Genomic DNA, 19356 nt, shown 5'->3' on the forward strand with positions numbered 1-19356 from the left:
AAAAATTCCCCCAAAAAGCAGGCATGTTAGACTCACAAGGAAAAGAAAATCCACTCAAAATGGCTGGATTGTAATTCTTCTTCTTCTTATTATTATTCTCTTGCCAGCCTACAACAAAAATGGCTTGGTAAATTGCACCCAAACATTTGGTAGAATACTAAATAAAGTACTGCAAAAGTTGTAGTAGTATTTAAAAGTCTATTTGTTTCTTCTATATTTTACATTAGCTAAAAAATATCATAATTTGAGTGTAAACGATGTTATCATTATCACTTGGAGTTAGATTGTTTACAAATATATGGTGTTCCTTTAGAAACCTAAGTACAGAGTGAAACAGGAATTACCAGCCAATAATAGATGAACATTATATGAGTGTAACATGTAGATACTCAATGCTTTGTACACTATACAATCAATGTCTTTAAGGAGCCAACCTCTTTATTATGTATTAAGTGAAGGAGAGAAAAAAAATCAATGCATGTTATATTAAATTTTATTATACACATTCATAGAATAATTACTTTAAAAAACATGAAAGTTTATTTAAAGTGATGTTTTAGACATGTATGTTTTATTTGAAAAGGCTCCTTTTCTACTGGTAAAATTTTAAATGCATTGGTGGGGCTTATTGTGTCTTAGTCTAGGCATATATATTTGCCCATTGCTATGCATTATATATAGAGAATTTAGTACACAGAAACTCACAATATTCTCAAACAAATTGCCATGACAATCTCCAGCTGCAGCTTAACATTTTACATCTCAAACTAATGCAATCAAATTGTCATTAGCTACAGTTAGTCTTCATTAACTGTATCAGATAGCTACTGGTGATGTTTCTTATCATTGAAATGTATAAAATTAGCTACCATATCAAGTAATCCTTTGATCATAGTTGAGCATAAAAAAAGCCAGCAAACAAGATAAATAAAATATTGGTAATTTAAAAATTGCAAAAAGGGATTGTGAAAAAAGTAAGGAAACAAGGCTGGTGATATTGTAGACATTATTTACTCAAACTACAAACCTTTATCTGGACTCCACCAAATGTATTTCTAGACAACAGCATGGAGCTAAAGTAGTGGTTTGTAGTTTGAGTAAGTAATCTCTACAGTATCTCCAGCCTTGTTTTTTTACTTTATTTACGATCCCTATTTATAGATTTTAAATTCCCTATTTGTAGAGATTGTTTTGCATTGTTAGTTTAATATTTGTACTTAGAGTATTTAGAAGTAACCTAAATCTGAATGGTAATACTAGAAATTAACAACCTTATAACACCAAATTTGTTATTGTTCTTTAATTGGACCCAACATTTCGCTTTACTAACAGAAAATTTAAAAAAGCTCTTGTCATCTAAGAACTATAACCACGGCTAAATAGGGACAAAGGATGGTGCCTATAATTATAATTATTTTATTTTTCATCATATTTTTTGTTATTTCAATCTGTAACTAGGATAGAACTTTTGTTTACTACAGGTAGCAGTTACTTATTTCAACAGTTAGCTTTACTACTTAATAAGGCAAATGCACATTGTAGAAATGCATGCTATAGATTTGATTAGAATTTATTATTTAAACCATTTGAAGTTTTGTACTGTCAGTTATGGTTTGTGTTTTAGTGGAATGTGCCTGAAGAAGCCGTGAAGCGAAGTGTTGAATGTTGAATTAAAGAAATATAAAGTTTGTGTTATAAGGTTGTTTATTTCCAGTATTAAAATGTCTTTTATACACCATTATGCAATACAAAAGTTAGATAATGAACTCAATCCAACCTGGCCAAACCTCAAGATATTACTAGGCTTACAGCTGAAAATACCGTTAAAAACGAGGATACCCAACCAATGATCAATTCATTCTGATCTTTAAAACTAAGAATGGAAGAAAAGTATACTTATTTAGATATACTGCTTACCAGGTTGATTTTTAGTTTTGGTCTAAGGAGATAGCTTGCTCTGATCTGAAGTTAATATTAATTATTAAAAAATATTGGCATGTTCTGAGTGTTATGAGGCCAGTTGGTTGAAAGCATATGATCGCTTATAAACCAAAAGCTTGATTTGTCTAGGCTATTTCCTAATTGATAGCCCCATTTCACACAGCACAAGTACTAATTGGAGGCAGAAACGGAGAGCAAATATACCTTTAAGAGCATTTATCAACTTGATAAGACTGATATTCTCTTAATTATCTGAATACTTGAATAATCAGTGCAATAATCAGTAAGAGTGAGTATAATTCTGTGGAATTCTAATCTAGAGCATGAAGGATACACTGGAAGATTTTGGTGCACCATAATGAAAAGGAGATAAAATTGTCTGACTACTGAGAAATTGCTGTATCTCAGATTTTGTGACTTAAACATTAACTTAAGCCTGAATGTGGAAAATAATTTTATTTTTATACGTGTCATTCATTTGGTGAAAGATGAATTTTCAGTGGAGATAGATATAAATTATGATATGCATTCTTTTACAATATTAAAACTTTAATGATTTTAAAACAAGATAGGGAAGATATGAAGCAAACTCAGTATTCAAAATTTTAAAAACAGGAAACCTTATTGCTCTATTTATAAAGAGGCTCTAAAACAAATTCAAGATGTAAGTATGACTTTAAAAGTAAAACATTTTGGTCTACTCAGAAATAGAAAATTAAGGGTTCGATTACTGCTAAATTGAAGGTTATATGGGATATATGTTGTAGTGTTTCAAAAAATGTAATGAAACTATCTACATTTCAATAGATAATAAATCTTCACAGTTTACACCTACCAATGATTAGCTAGAAGTAAATTGATGTGAGGGGCCCGGCATGGCCAGGTGGTTAGGGCGCTCGACTCGTAATCTGTGGGTCGTGGGTTCGAATCCCCATCACACCAAACATGCCAACCTCCGCCTTTGTCTGGTCCCAAGTCCAGGATGAGAAAGGAGGAGGGTTGGGCACGGGGCTAGCAACTCCACCCCATAAAAACCAACATGCTACAAGTAACTGCAACAACAACTTCCATTGGTGAGTTGTTGTCGCAGCCCTATGTTCCACTGGGAGTTTACAGGAATAAAAAAATAAAAAAAAAAATTCATGTGAGATTACTATGAAAATATTATTGAAAGTTGATTGTAAGAAAGTGTTCATGTGCTGGTGAATGAACAAATCTGATGAATAATTACAATTACCAAATACAGGAAATGAAAATAATATATTAGCCTTTTCATGACACAGTTTGTTCCAAGTTAAGATGTTCTCAGATAAAAAATATTTTGATTTATGTAAGTCTTAAATTATGATTGGTTGAATGTGTGGTGATAAAAGGAATTGTTAATCTTAGTGTGTATTAATCTCTTAGAATGAGCAAAGTTAAAGTTTTATTTTGTGTATCTAGAGAATATGATTAAGTGAACAGTTATGAATATTTACATGGATAGTAACTGTACTATAATGTTACATACTCAAATAAACTGAGTCAAGTATACACAGTATTTAACAAATCAAAATTATAGAATATAACAGGATGCTAAAAAAACAAAACAGAATAGTACTGAATTACAGTATAAAATATATGAGAAGTCTTAAGAGAACTAAGAATGACTTTATTTTTGTTACATTTTTGGTGGTGTAGAAAGTGGATTTAGTGTTTTGTGTTGGATATTTGTGCTACGAAAAAGTCAAAAGGGAAAATTTGTATTTATACTTTAATAAAAATATTTACTTTTATTGATTCTTTATGTAGGAAGCAGGTAATGTTGTGGACATCAAGTCATGGCCTACAACTTTAGACACTGATGACCTACCCAAGAAAAAACTGACCAATATCTACAGGGCACCTACTCCAGAAATGATTGCTTATCTGGATTTCAGTGTTAGCACAACAGGAATGTTAGCTGGAATAAAGGTTTGTTTATGGATTTGTGTAATGCTGACCTAAGTAACCACATGAATGCAATACAGCAGAAATTTTCCTTTTAGTGATAGTTAATTGCTGTTTTGTCTTAATAAAAATAAACTAGAGTTAAAAGTAGATGATGATCACATATTTAAGAGACATTCTGTCAGAGCATAAAAATGTTAAAATGCAGTAAAAATGCTTATTTGGAAGGCTGTTTTACAAATGATTTGAAGACCAAGATTGTTAGTTTTCATATAGCTATGACCCAAACATGATATGAAATATATATTAAATATACCTCTTCTTGGTATTGCAGAGCCATAGACAGTGGTATATCTTTTAGTGTACCAGTAATTCTGCAGGTGTAGCAAAATATATCAGTTGATATACCAGTTATTAGATTAGTGCTCAAGACTCAATATTTGATTTCAATATTTGTTTGATTTCTTGAAAATACCTGTGCCATGCAACAATGACTGAAACATAGCATAATTTTTCCACTGAAATGGTCATGCATTAACCTAAAATTCAAAACAGGCCTGTTATGTTGTGGCAAACAAGAATGGTATTGGTTTTAGTTTTATTCCTAGAATAAATATGTAAAAGTGTCCAATCTGCTGTAAGGCTATTTTTTGAAAAATATTTTTTTTTTACCAAGAAACCTGTATATGTTATGCGGCAAAATTTTCCATGGTTAAATTCATTATTTTTATAGCTCTGCCTCATTCATAGGTCTTGGTCTAGCTTCTTTGGGATACTTGTTTTAGTGTATCCATTACTTAACCATAAACATAGGAGTAGGCCTACACTAAAACTAAGACTTGACTTAAATGTCAGAATTAATCCTTTTTAAGTTCTAAAACATGTATGTATGTGTGGCTTTGAATTAAGGCTAGACAAAAATTGATACTCTAAGGTCTAAAAAAATTTCTCTAAAAACATAGTCATTATTTATGACCTAGTCCTTGCATCTATGACTACTATACTACAATTGGGAAACAGAAGCTTATCTGCTACCTTTATTGCTGTTACTTAGTTGTATTGATTTTATTTTTCTTAAACCAAAATTTTCAAGTTTCTATACTGCTCAAGCACTTCACCCTCCCTCACAATATCAGTTTTGACATTACTTTCAATGGACCTTGCCCCCCAGTGGCACAGAGGTATGTCTGCAGACTTACAATGTTAGAAACCTGGGTTTCGATACCCGTGATGGGCAGAGCACAGATGGCCCATTGTGGAGCTTTGTGCTTAATTACAAACAAACAAACAATGGGCCTTACTGTGATAAATGTTTTGAACCTGTGTTATATGATCATTAGTAGTTAATTTAATAATAGCATATATAATAGTAGCACTGTAAAATAAAATAAACATACTACACTTTTTTTTGTTGGGTATAACAACATTTTTTGTTTCATATCAAACATATTAAATTTTATAATTAAAGTACACATGTTAGGGTTTCACTACATGTAATCCTCTTTCAGAACCATTATCAGATTACTTGAATTTTCACCAGAAGTACAGCTTTGAAAAATATACTTGCCACAGAATGCAGATCTGATAATGAAATGATGCAATATTACTGTAATATTCTATATAATATATTAAAGTTGTCATTAAAGTTTTGAATTTTGTAAAACCTATTTTATGTGTAATAATTATGAATTTGATCCAGTTTTTAATGATAATATTTTAAGATATCAACTTTCAAGTACAAATTGTGTTGCAGAAGTCTTCAATGGCAGAATAAACGTGATATTTACATTCTGAATTATGTTGTATTTAGCTTATAGTTACTAATTTTAGAAATATCTGAAAAACTCAGAACTTATGATTTTGCTGTTAAAATAGAATATTTTGGTAATTAAGTATTTTTAAAGAATTAGGTATATTACATATAGTAATGGTTGGATTCAAACACGTTTTACACAATGATTCTTTAATTACTTTGGTTTTAATAATTTTGGCTTTAAATCTAATTTGTGCGGAAAATACATTTTCGTTTTGCTTTTATTAGAACAATTTTTATTCTTAGAATTTCCTAGACTGTTTGTTCTGTTTTAAAATAGTTCCAGTACATGAAACCTTATGAGTTTTCTCATACAACCTTTAACTGTTTTGCTACAGGCATCTTTTCCTGTGCATGTTACAAGGCTTTAGTGAGTTGTATTCAAAATTTAATTAAACTACTTTCTTATCATGGTACATGAACAACTTTGGTATAAAAACGTAGCTAATAATTCAAATTTTAATAGTATATAAGTTTAAGTTAATAATTTTATATGGCAATATTAAAAAAATACCCGAATTTCCACTAGTATAAGAAAGGTAACATTTTCTCTCTAGGCATCTCTTCTTCTCTAATTTATTTACCCCTCTAAGAAGTACAACATTTAACATAAATTACTACTATAATATTGTCATCAATCAGGCAAAGCATAATTTTTATAGCCTTATTAGTTACAGAGCCATCAAATAGAAAATTGGACCCCTCTTGCCATGCCCACCTGTCACATTTTCTTTTTCAGAAATTGCCAATAGTTCTCTTTGATATTCAATGCTAATACTATAACCAATAGAAAGTCAATGTTTTAATCTATCAAATGACATATTATATTACATTATTTTCCGTACAGAGAATTGTCTATTTCGCTCCCAATTCAAACTATTGTCATGGAAAAAGACATTGACAAGCTTAGCTGAATTTTTAGTGGCTCTTGTCACATAGCTAGAAACCCAGTAAAATTGGGATAGATATGGAACATTGTCTGCTTTTTGCATGCAATTAGTCTGTGTTCTTTGGTGTATTATTTGATTAAATGAAAAATTACATAGTGCATTAGTACCATTAGTATAAAAATAATTGGATTAAGTGTCATTGACAGTCAATAGAAAAAAAAACTAAAACCCAGGTAAGTAATATATTTCTTGTTTTTTATGTGTATTCTTTATATATTATTATTCAATTAACTAAAATGTAAAAAATATAAACTTTTTAGGTTAGATTAAGTAAGAAAAATAATTATGATAAAATTTTATCATGAGGTATGCTCACAAGCAACTTGTGAGTAGCTCGTGCATTATGTACCATATTGGTCTGATTATAGGGTGAGCTCAAATATAAGGTGCCCCCCATTTTCAGAAATCATGGGAATGAAAACAAAAGAATGGATTAGTTGCAAGAATTAGCAATGACCTTGAGTGAACATCTGGCTCGCATGCGTAGACAGATGCTATCTGGACATTCAGGAATGCAATGGGCTAGTGTAGGGGGAAGGGGCCTGTGTTTGACTCCAATTATAAGGCGACTATGAATTTTACAGCCTCGTTATTAATATAAAAAAAAACATCGCCTTGTAATCGGGCCAATAGGGTAATGTAAGCTGCACGCTTGTCAAGTGATTTATAAATTTTATGATGGGAATATCAGTTAGTCACAGTTCAAAGGTTACTAAGACAATAAAACTTAAGTATAAGAAGATGTATACTGTTATGAGTTTAAAACTATTTAGAATAAACAAATGTAGTTTCATGTTACAATTTGAAGTCATTGTAAGAAAAAAAAATTGGTAATTTAGATTTTTCAAATTTCTTTTTTTTTTATGTATATGAGATTGGTCAAATTGACCAACCTTGTATAGAGTTAGGGTAGAAAAAAATAAAATAAAATATAAAGTTTTACCGAAAATAAAGTTTGAAGTTTATTTAGGAAGTTTTAGAGACTAAGCAAATGAAATTTGAGATTTTTTTGGATAAAGAAAACTATTTACTTCATTAAAAATTAAGATTTTTGGTCTACAAATGACTTTTAGTAATTACTGAAAGCTTGTGAAATTTCATGAGCATACACGAATCATTTTAGCTATTATAGTATCGAAACTATAAAGATCAATTTTGGTCGTGAATTTGTTCGATTCAACTGAGTTTGTAGTGAGAGTGTTAAGCAATATTCATCGCCCCCTTTTTAATTTTCAAGACAGTTGTTCTGATGAATTACTTTTCCAGTTTTTGGTATTTTCTCTTAGATTGGGTATCATTATAATAATTTTAGTAAGTTTTGATATTAGGCAAGAGAATTGTCTGATGGTGAGTGAACAAATTTGCTCTGAATATTTGCAGATGTCTCATGCGGCTGCTACTTCTCTGTGTAAGAGTATGAAGCTGGCCTGTGAACTCTACCCCTCTCGTCATATAACCCTTTGCTTGGATCCATATTGTGGTTTGGGATTCGTGCTGTGGTGTTTGAATAGGTAAGTTGTTATGTTAACTTTGATATAATTATATCCAAAGTTATATCTTGAGGAGACTAGAATAATATTATTTATGGATATTTAGAGTAATTCCCAGTTTTGATTATGAGAGAGAAAGTACACATTATCTTAACCCAGACCAGTACATACACACAACTCAACTTTCAAAAGTTAAGCAAAAAATATAATTCTATTTCAAAAATTTTTTTACTTGCAAATATTTTAAATTAATATTTTAGCTTGGAAAGGATTTACAAAATTTGCAGACTTTCATTTCTGCAGTGCTCTATGGAGTCTTGAATATCAACAAAGCATTTCTCAGTATTTTTGAAATTTTTGTAATCACCTCAAAGTTTTATTGTATAGTTACTACACAATCTTCTTGGAACATAATGATTCCTGTCTTGTTCACCATCATACCGCTTTCTGTCAATGATTTTACTACTAAAAGTAGTTGATTCATCGTATAGTATGAGAGTTTCAACCAATCCTGTTGAAATTCAGCCTACAAAGTAGCCAGAACTTAATGCTAAAAATTGTTAGATAGAGAATACTGTGTTTTGTATATAGCCTTATTTGAGCACCTAATTGCCATTATCAAGTGTTTCACAGCTTGTATAACAGTAATATTATTATTTTCTTCTATCACACATATTTTTGTGGGGAAATAATAAAAAAGAAAACTACTATTTAGCAGTGAGTTCAGTTTATAAGCATGTATTATTTTCATGTTTCATAAGTAGCAGATAGATTTCTGGTTGAGAGATGATAGCACAAGTTGTTGTTATATAATGACCATTTGGGACTTTACATTGCACAAACATGATATCTGCTAAAACAATTTTAGTAAAAATAAACAAAGAAAGAAAGAATAATCTAAATAAATTAATATTGAAGGAGATCAAGTATTTATGGAACTGACAAGTCTTGCTACATGTTACTAGAGTCTGAGTTTAAAAACATCAGTTTCTAATTATCAAAACAATACATTATACAAGTAATAAAACAAAATTGTAAAAATTATGTATGATGTAGGGATGGTAATGCCAATAAGTACAGAAACAAGGTGAGGATTAATACACAAAACCATAGTGATTTTGTGTACAGACAAAAATATTATGTATGCTATTATTAGTGTAGGCAGAACAGTGAGTTTTTATTGAAAAAAAATTTTATGTAATTATGAGGTTTTAAGCACATGTAAAGAAATAGAAACTGTAAGATTAGAGGAGGTATTTTACTTATTTCATTAAACTGCATTTCACAATGAAAACTTCAGAAATTTTACAATCTAGGTTAATAATATAAATACTAAATCAAATTTTTATAAATATTTGTATGCATAAACTAGATACCATACAGAAAGCATGCATGAAGTTTCATGCAATTTGTTTGGGTATTTTCACAGTAAGAATGGATTATCAGTTATGTCCTCTGTCTAGAAAAGGGTTAAACAGCTTGTCTGCCAAATTATTTAGACTAAATTGGTAGCATTAATTCTACCTATTTTTCAAATATCTTATTAATTTATTTTGAACTTCTTTTTACTGGATTCATATATTCTTGATAAAATTTAGCTGTAGTTGTCATTACTAATGAATCTGTTATATTGAACAGTGTCTACTCAGGCCATCACTCAGTTCTCATCCCTCCTTCTGAAGTAGAAGTTAATCCAGCTCTTTGGTTATCTACCTTAAGTCAGTTTAAAGGTAAGGTGAATACAGGGTCATTCAGAAGTTCATTGACAGGCAAATAATTTGGAGATGAAGAAGTCTACACACAATAATTGTTAGTGGTATGGAATTAATAGGTGTTGTAGACCTACTTTGTGACAATATCACTGAGGTCATTCAAGGACAGATCAATTGGAAAGTTTATTATTATGCATCATACCTAAGAAATGTCAGTGGCAAAGGTTTTAAGAACTAACAAATGAAACCTTTTAAGCCTAAATGTACCAAAACAACTTCTCAAAAAACATTGATTGGCATTCATAAGGAGTTGTGTCAGAAAATGAAAAAATCATAACATAGCAAATGTCAGAATTTTTCAATAAGCAGGGGCCTAAGGTTAAAAAGTATTAAACTAAAAACCTCCTATATAAGATAATACACAAGCATTGTACTGCAACTGCTTACAATTCATCTAAGTAATGGCACAGTTTCCAGTTGAAAAACAGTTTAACATGGTACTATTTTATAGGGAGTACTACCAGAATTCCCAAGCTGCTGTCATCTTGAATGCTGAACAATTCCCAGGTGAATGTCATCATTCATGTCAGATGATAGGAAATGTGTGTCAGCAGCTGCACATTACAGGCTCATAGGTGCCATGAGACCCACATGACAAGAAATGCCAATTATTATTAAAAGTTAAGCCATCATATTGGCAGTTGTCACAGTGGGACAGCACTTTGAACAAACACAGCTACTGATTGTTCACCATTGTTTTGTAATACTGTTAGGATTTTTACTTCATCTGCATTTATGTCTCCAACTGTTGTTGTGGAGTGATTTTGATAATTTTTGGTTTAGGTGTCTGATTTGTTATTATCTACACCTCAGAAATTGACTTGTTTTGGTGTATGATGTGTGTTAATGCAAATTTCAAAGGACGTAACCATGAATAACTCATTCACCTCTGTAATATTGTCACAGGGTAGACCCTCAACACCATATTCCACACCACTAACAATTATTTTTCTGTACCTCTACATTTCTGAATTACTTGCTTGTCAATGAATTTCTGTTTGTTTTTAAACATCATGCCTAAGTTAATAGCAGATTCTGCATCACAGCTTCACTGAAAAGAGGATAACAATCTAACCACGATATTATTTTATTATATGATGAAAGCATAGTATGTAAATAAGGTAATATTTTTTATCTGTATTAATTTAACTCCAAAACACAGCACACAACAGGTAATCACTCAGTACTAAATCTTTTACAACACCCTTTGTGTTATGAGACACCATTGTAAAAACCCAAGGTCATGCATTTTTCAGATATCACAACCTAAAAACAGTTGTCATGAATGAAATATTTGTTCTTTAATGTCTTTGTTCTCAAAAGAAAAAAAGTAACATAAAAAGCTTGCTCAAATATAACAATGTTTATATTTGTCATCCATAGTTTAGGCTTAACTAATGTTAGGCCTAAGACAAGTGGACTTCTAGATTTCAGTGTCTGGAGTTAGAATTCTTTTGTATTCTAGAAATACTGTCTTTAAAGAAGTACTGTTGCAATAAAGATACTAATTTGACTGCAAATGTTTTCTGAATCTCTGCTAATATTATCGATTTCCTGATTTTCAGAGTCAAACATGGGTCTTTATTTACATTAATAAATCCAAAAATCATTACACAACCCAACATTTAGTCCATTCTTTAGATGTGAGTATGTCATAAAATAATTAATAGTTGTTATTTGTTTTTTTGAACTGTGAATATCTCTTTTAGCAACATAAATGGTCATCTTATTATGACATTTTGTGTAAGTCATATTTTCCCATTCATCATGGAGATTGAATTTTAATCATTTTTCTCATCACTGCATCTAAGCATGCTAAACAACAGAAGTTTTATGTTTTATTTTTCACAATCATTATCCCAATAAGGAGCTTTTGTCTTATTCTTCTTTCTATTTGTGTTATTTTGGTAGCAACTTAATGTTTAAAAAGGTTTATTATCACCAGCTTCTACTGTTTAATTGACTTTTCAGAAATATTTTGAGATCTTTTATGCTTATGTTCATTTAATTTCTATTTTCTCTTTTATTGTCTGGTTATCACACTTCTAATCAGTGTTAAGTGTAACAATGTTAAAAATGATCTGATGATCCTTTTTGTAACACATCAGATCAACTGTTAAAATTCTCCATGTTTTTTTATTATTACCAGAACTAGAATTTATCTATCACCACAAATTCTGAATAAAGCTGATGCAAATAAAATCATAAATGTGACCTTCATATGCGAGTATAACTATATCAGTTTCCACCTCCACATTTTTCAGTACTCTTACATCTTAGATTCCTAAAATACTTTTTGAGAGCAATCAGTAACACCTCTTTCAAAATCTAAAATTACACCCATTGTTTCAGCTTTAATGTAAAATGAATAATTAATAACTCCAGAAAAGTCCATTTTAATTAGCATGAAGCAACAATGCAATCCTCTGCTTTTATATTTTTACCCACAAAACTTTGTGAGATATAGATTGTAAGAGTACTTGTTGAAAGCAGCTATTTGCACTGCTTTTAACTCTTTCCACAGACATCGTTTACTACACGTCACAAGGGTTTTAGTGAGTTACATTCAAAATTTATTTAAATTACTTTGTTCATATTATACCAATTAGTATGGTATAAAATCATAGCTAATAATCCATATTTTGGTAATATATAAGTTTTAAGTTCTTAATTTTATAAGGAAATATTTTTTAAAATTTTGAATTTCCCTTAGTGTGAAAAATGTGACATTTTTTTCTCTAAGCACCTCCCCTTCTCTAATTTATTTGCTACCCCTCCAATAAGTATGAAATTTAGCGTAAATTACTCATTATAATATTTTCATCGATCATGCAAAGCATAATTTTCATAGCCTTCAATCTCGTTTGGATATAGTCTTCAAATAGAAAATCAAACCCCTCTTGCTACACCCACCTGTCACATCATCTCTTTCAGGATCTGTTAACAGTTCTCTCTTACTTTTAATACTATATTATTTATAACTAATAGAAAGCCAAGGTTTTCATCTATCAAATAAAGTATTATATTGCATTGTTTTCTGTGCAGAGAATTGTCAATTTCTCTTTCAATACAAGCTTTGTTCCCACGGGAAATACATTGACTAGCTTGGATGAATTTGTAATGGCTCTTGTTGTTAGAAAGTCAGAAAAAGTGAGATAGTTATGGGACATTGTCTGCTTTTTGCATGTTATTATTTTATGTTCTTTGGTGCATTATTTGATTAAGTAAAAATTATTTAGTGCACTACTACCATTAGTATAAAAAAGGTATGCTTAAATGTCATTGACAGTCAACAGAAAAAAAGAATGCCCACATAAGTGCTTTATTTATTATTACAAAAAGTAAGTAAAATATAAAAATAGGAAACTATTTAGGTTAGATGAGGTAAAATAAATAAATAATAATAAAATAATAATTTTTCATGAGGAATCCATGCGAGCAGCTTGGAGTAGCTGGTGGGTAATGTAATTCAAGAGCGTAACATGAGTGGCATGTTCTCCAAGTGATTTACAACTTATAATGGTGCAAATAGTTGTTGAGACATGGTTCAATGGTCAGTAAAACAATAAAATTTAAGTACAGATAGAAGTATATTGTTATGAATTTAAATCTACTTAGGATAAACGTAGTTTCATGTTACAATCTGAAGTCATTCAAGAGAGAGAAAAAGGTAATTTAGATTTATTTAGATATATTTTTTGGTGGTTTCAAAGCCGGTCAAATTGACCAACCTTGTTTAGTGTTATGTTAGAGAAAATAACAGATAAAATATAAAGTTTTACTGAGGAAAATCATTTGAAATGTATTTAGGAGGTTTTAGAGATTAAGCAAATAAAATTTTAGATTTTTGAGATGAAGCAAAGTATTTTTAATCTTAACAAAAAATCATTTTGCACTTGGACTATTTAAAAAAGTCTATATATATGTCCCTGGGACTGACCTCATAACCATTTTGTGCTTGTTATAGTTTTCATGCTTTTAATTTTTAATACAGTAAGCGTAGCTTCATGAAATTTTGCAGATTATCAGTAAACATTACAAGGTTTTTTCTATGTAAAATATCAGATTCTTTTATTAAATTTTAAGATATTATAAGAAATGTTTTTCTTATGCATTTTTTCTTTTCAAATCTTGACTATCCAACATGCAATTTTGACTTTAAGATAAAATACTTTAATGCATCAGAAAATTTTCAGTTTTCAAATGAGAAATCTTTATAACCTTCAGATAATAATCAAACTTTTTTTTGTTTTTGTTTTAGAAAATAACTATATATTTTTTATTATTTTCACTATTATATCTTTGTACAGGTTTGGTCGATTTGACAGACATCATAACTACCATAAAAATTAGGAAATGGATATAAATTATGCTTTTTTTCATTCTAGAATGACTACATTCAAAATAAACAAATGTTTATTCTAAATAGCTTAAATCTCGAAATGTTATACATACATATATATATGTATATAGTTATTATTTTCATTTTATTGGCCCTGACTAACATTACAGAAGTTGCAATGACACGACACGCATGCATTTATGTTACTGTTATCCAAGAATATAAAACTGGCTTTTACAAAGTGACCTGTTTTGGCTGTGTTTTATTGGTCTAGTATTTTGTAAAATATAGTTACATTTCAGTTTAATACATTATTACTATGTATGTTCTTAAAATTATTTTTCTTAGAACATAGAACAGTAAATAAAGAAGTATAGCAAACAATTATTTGTTCTAGTTATTAACATTGAACTCGTTTGCTGCTTGCTGTAAGTTGCTAAGGCTTTTCAAATTCCGCATATGGAGGATGTAAAACAAAATAAAAAAGGTTTTATATATGCATTTTGTAATAACAAAAATCATAAATTACTATACCACAGAATTCCACTATAATTTATCAAGCTTGTAACTAAGCTGTATTTGAATCTAAAAAGAAAAGTCTTACCTAACAGCTTGGAATCTAGCATGAAAAGAAAGTGTTTCCCATGCAAATACTTTTCAGATACTGAGAAAACCACTAGGGGAACATTCTGAATTTTCAACTGGTTATACACACGTCATTGGGTGAATTAGGTGTAAGTAAGCAAGTATTTTCAAAAAATGGAAGACTTTGGTTGGGCCACCTTGGTTGTGTTAATAAATATATTAATATCTCAGAAAATAGAAATGAAGGAGGTTCTTATCTTAGATTCTAGCTTGTCAATATCGGCAATTTGAAAATCTAATTCACATGGAACTATAAATTTTATATTTGGACATTACAAATATCTAATTTGAACCAATGCTGCATTCAACATACCACGTGACACACAGAAATGGATATTTAGTTGGGTTTTTTTTCAATATTTAATTTTAGATTAAGAAATTAACTAATGTATAATACTAAACTTTGAATTATAATCTACAGTTTGATACCAAACTTATTGACATACATTCATAAAATAGTAGTTGGATAACATTTTGAATGCGAGTCCACAAATGAGATGACATGCCCTTTGACCCATGAACATTGGTAGACCCTTGTTGGTAGGGTTAAGATACTCAAAATACTCTTGAAGAAAAACAAAAGAACTTTTCTTTGGCATTAAGCAACAATACAAGTCTCAGATTTTATCTCCATACTAAGAGCTATGAGACAGATGGTAAAAATATTTGTTGAAAGTAGCCAGTTCCACTTCTTAAAAACTGAATCTACTTGCATTGTCTCATTTTGTATATTACATTCCTGATAACTCCATACAAGAAGTCCTTTTTAGTTTGATTAAAACAATAGTGCAAACCTTATATTTCTTTATCTTGAGAGCTCTAAGAATTAGGTTATAAGAATAGTTGTTGAAAGCAGCCAGTTTTACTTCTGTAAAAAAGGCTAATCTTCATCCTTGATCTCATTTTTAAGGTATACTGTTATAATATCTTCAAAAACTTGAGAAAGGACAAAGTAATTCTGTTTATTTAACTTATAGAAGCAGAACAACACTATCCGTTTCATCAATATTATTTCCTCTAAACAAGGTAAAAGTGTGTATTCTTGAACATAAGGAGTGTCCACTTTGTTTTAGAAATTACAGCATATGTATAAGTTTTAAGTCATAATTGTGAGGAAAAATATAACTGCACAATGTATTTATTAAACAAGCCTTCATACTTATTTTTGAGCTCTTCATCAGGTTATAGACTTTAAATTTTATTCAAATTGTTTCTTAGTTGAAATGATCTTGTAAATAAGTTTAAAAAGCATACGTTTAAGAAATACATTGTGGAAGTAGCCCAAAAATTTATGCTACAATGTACTTGACCTTTAACTTTGGCTTTCTGCCTGTTTGATTTAAATTGTTCTGATTAGTCTTCCTTCAAGTAGTGTGTTTTCTTATAGCAAGCATGACCAAGTCAAACTGTGTGTATGTGTTTTTCTCTTACATTCAAGAGATTATTAACTTGTGTTATTGCTATTTTTTAAGTAGAATAGCACCATAGATTACTCTAGAGTGAATGAAATTACCTGAAACCAGAATGCTTTTGAAGAGTTGTTTCTGTTTCTTCAAGAGCGAAAGAGAGTAAAAGTGGAAGTGCTTGATGGAATTTACAGAATTAAAAAAAATACCAGTCAAGTGATATCAACACCTCTCTCCAAACTATCTTCTCTCTACTATCTAATAATCAACCATACTGTATGATAAAGGTTTGGAGACTGAATTTTGTCCTACTTAGATTAGACAAAGCAAAGAGGCAAACAGTATCCAAATCTTAGTGAGTTTTTTTATTGTTAGATAAATTTGATCATTTACGTCTATCTTTACATCCTGCTGTTTCATACTCAGTTTTCCATTACTATCACTTTGTACAGAAGTTTTTTTTAAGTAGTTGTATCACTTTCAAAATAGTTAAGTATATATTCATTGGTTAAATACTTTTTAATAATATGCTTAGTTTCTGTATTTGTTTTGAAAAACAATAATTGAAAAAATGTATTGATGACTTGTGTTGTAAACTTACTATAGAAATGATCCATTATGTGTATGCATGTGTGTGTCTTATCATCCATCACCCAGAGTTCGCTGGCTTGATTACCTTATTTTTTTGTATGGTAACTAAAGTGTTTGACAGTATACTAGGCTTCTTTGTTTTAGGATTTTTGCTTGAAAAGGGGAATAAAAAGTCGTCATAAAATAGGACACATTTCCACTTCTTTTTAAACTTTTTGCTTACTTAACAGATACCATCAGCTAGTATAGCTAAAAAAAATTGCAACATTTTGCAAATATTTCTAATGGATGATTTTTTATAAATTGATACAGCTTTATTTTTAATGGTATATATAATTTTTAAACAAGTAGTCACAAGAAAATTGCTTAAAGACTTCTCTGTTTTACAGTTTATACACCGACATACATCAATATTGATATACATAATATGTACAGAACTATTTCTGGATTTAAATGTAATAAAATCATTCACAGAATCTCCATGGATGGTAATTTTTAGTCTTCCTCTTTTAGTTCGTGATACTTTCTGTTCATATGGAGTGATGGAACTCTGCACAAAGGGATTAGGATCCTCTATCAACCAGCTTAAAGTAAGTAAAACAATTGTCTAATTCCTTCATATCTTACACAGTGATGGAACTCTGCACAAAGGGATTAGGATCCTCTATCAACCAGCTTAAAGTAAGTAAAACAATTGTCTAATTCCTTCATATCATACACAATGATGGAACTCTGCACAAAAGGATTAGGATCCTCTATCAACCAGCTTAATGTAAGTAAAACAAATGTCTAATTCCTTCATATCATACACGCTATCAATCGAGCTAAAGTACAGAAAACAAACAATAATAATTTCCTTATTTCATGAAGAATAATGGAAGTTTGCAATAATAGATCGTGATTTACCACCAACCACCATTATGAGTAAGTAAAACAATGATGCAACAGATCTTTGCACTAAAAGATTGGAACTCTCTGAGAATTTGCTTAAGGTAAGTAAAAAATAATTTTAATTCCTTAACCTTTTCAACAATAATAAGATACTGTAAAATGATGCTTCCTGTTGTTGATGATGCCTAGTTTTTAATTTTCACTTAAATAAAAAGACACATATTAAACTTAAAGACGATAATATCTTTTATTTAAACATTATCCTGAGTTTACATATGTAATGACATTCATGAATGTGATGATCTTGTGACCTTAATGGTTTTTATGCCATTTTCTTCACCAGCAACGGGGTGTAAATTTGAACTGTGTTCGGACGTGTGTCGTTGTAGCAGAAGAACGGCCTCGAGTTGCTCTCACCAACTCCTTCTCCAAGCTTTTCTCCAGCCTGGGACTTTCTCCCCGGGCTGTCAGCACTAGTTTTGGGTGTCGAGTCAATGTAGCCATTTGTCTTCAGGTCTGTAATGTTTTGGTTGATTGAGCATTTTTATTGTTTACTTACCATTTATACATATCTTCCCTTGTTGTCGCAAGAAGTAAAGCATACAGAAATTAATGTACTATTCCTGGAATGATACCTTTACTCTTTTTTTTTTCTTTCATTGAAAGTTTCCATGTCTATGTGCAAGTTCTTATGTTGTGAAACAAATCTCAAAATATTAAGATTATGGGTTTTCTGGGATACGTTTTGCAGGACTAATGCAACTATATTACAGAAACTCCTTATTAAATAGTTCAAATGTTAACCTGTATTTTCACCATTCTTCATAATTCATAATGGCGATTTTGTGTCATTTTTAAATTTTTTGATGTGGTGGAAACATTAAAGGCATGTAAATTTTTGGGGTTATTACGTGTATTTGAATAATTTGTTTAAATAAGGATAATCTATAGTTTTAATCTGAATATATATTTTTCCTGTAGGGAGCATCTAGTCCAGACCCCACAACTGTATATGTAGATGTAAGGGCTCTTAGAAATGACAGGGTAACAGTAGTAGAGCGAGGGGCACCTCATAGTTTGTGTCTTGTAGAGTCTGGGAAGTTGTTACCTGGTGTAAAAGTTGTCATAGCTGATCCTGAGACCAAGGGCCACTGTGCTGACTCTCATCTTGGTGAGGTAAAGTAGAGTTTGTTGTGTTAACATTGTGATGGAAATACAGTATATGTTCCAACTAAAACATCATATTTTCATAGGATCAAGAACTGTTCTGGTGACCTCAGTTCCTAGAATTATTCTCCCATATAAGCAAGGCATTATGTGGAGATTTTTTGTTAAGCAACAAAGTAATTGGCAGTTGTTGTGATGTTAATACGACTGTTTATCAATAAGAATAAAGTTGTGTTGAATTTATGTGTATTTTTTATAATATTGTCTTAAAAGTTTCTGACTATATATATATATATATATATATATATATATATATATATATACAACTAATAAACGTAAGTAAGTTAGTTATAGTTATACTACTCTACATATAGTAAGTAAACGTAACTATGTTATTTTAGTTAATAAATACTACAGAA

The 19356-nt window shown here is 30.2% G+C and overlaps 1 protein-coding gene across 1 annotated transcript in view; it reads left to right on the forward strand.

Annotated features, from left to right (window-relative positions):
- The window catches only part of LOC106457078 (disco-interacting protein 2-like), a 117514-nt gene that overhangs the window by 90292 nt on the left and 7866 nt on the right, over positions 1–19356 (forward strand). Inside the window, 8 exon segments of the mRNA XM_022382894.1 lie at positions 2709–2764; positions 3360–3364; positions 3733–3894; positions 8014–8144; positions 9762–9853; positions 17393–17469; positions 18114–18284; positions 18752–18946. Coding sequence (XP_022238602.1) covers positions 2709–2764; positions 3360–3364; positions 3733–3894; positions 8014–8144; positions 9762–9853; positions 17393–17469; positions 18114–18284; positions 18752–18946 — 889 coding nt within the window.

Source organism: Limulus polyphemus, unplaced genomic scaffold (assembly GCF_000517525.1).
Source record: "Limulus polyphemus unplaced genomic scaffold, Limulus_polyphemus-2.1.2 Scaffold289, whole genome shotgun sequence".
Lineage (NCBI taxonomy): Eukaryota > Metazoa > Arthropoda > Merostomata > Xiphosura > Limulidae > Limulus > Limulus polyphemus.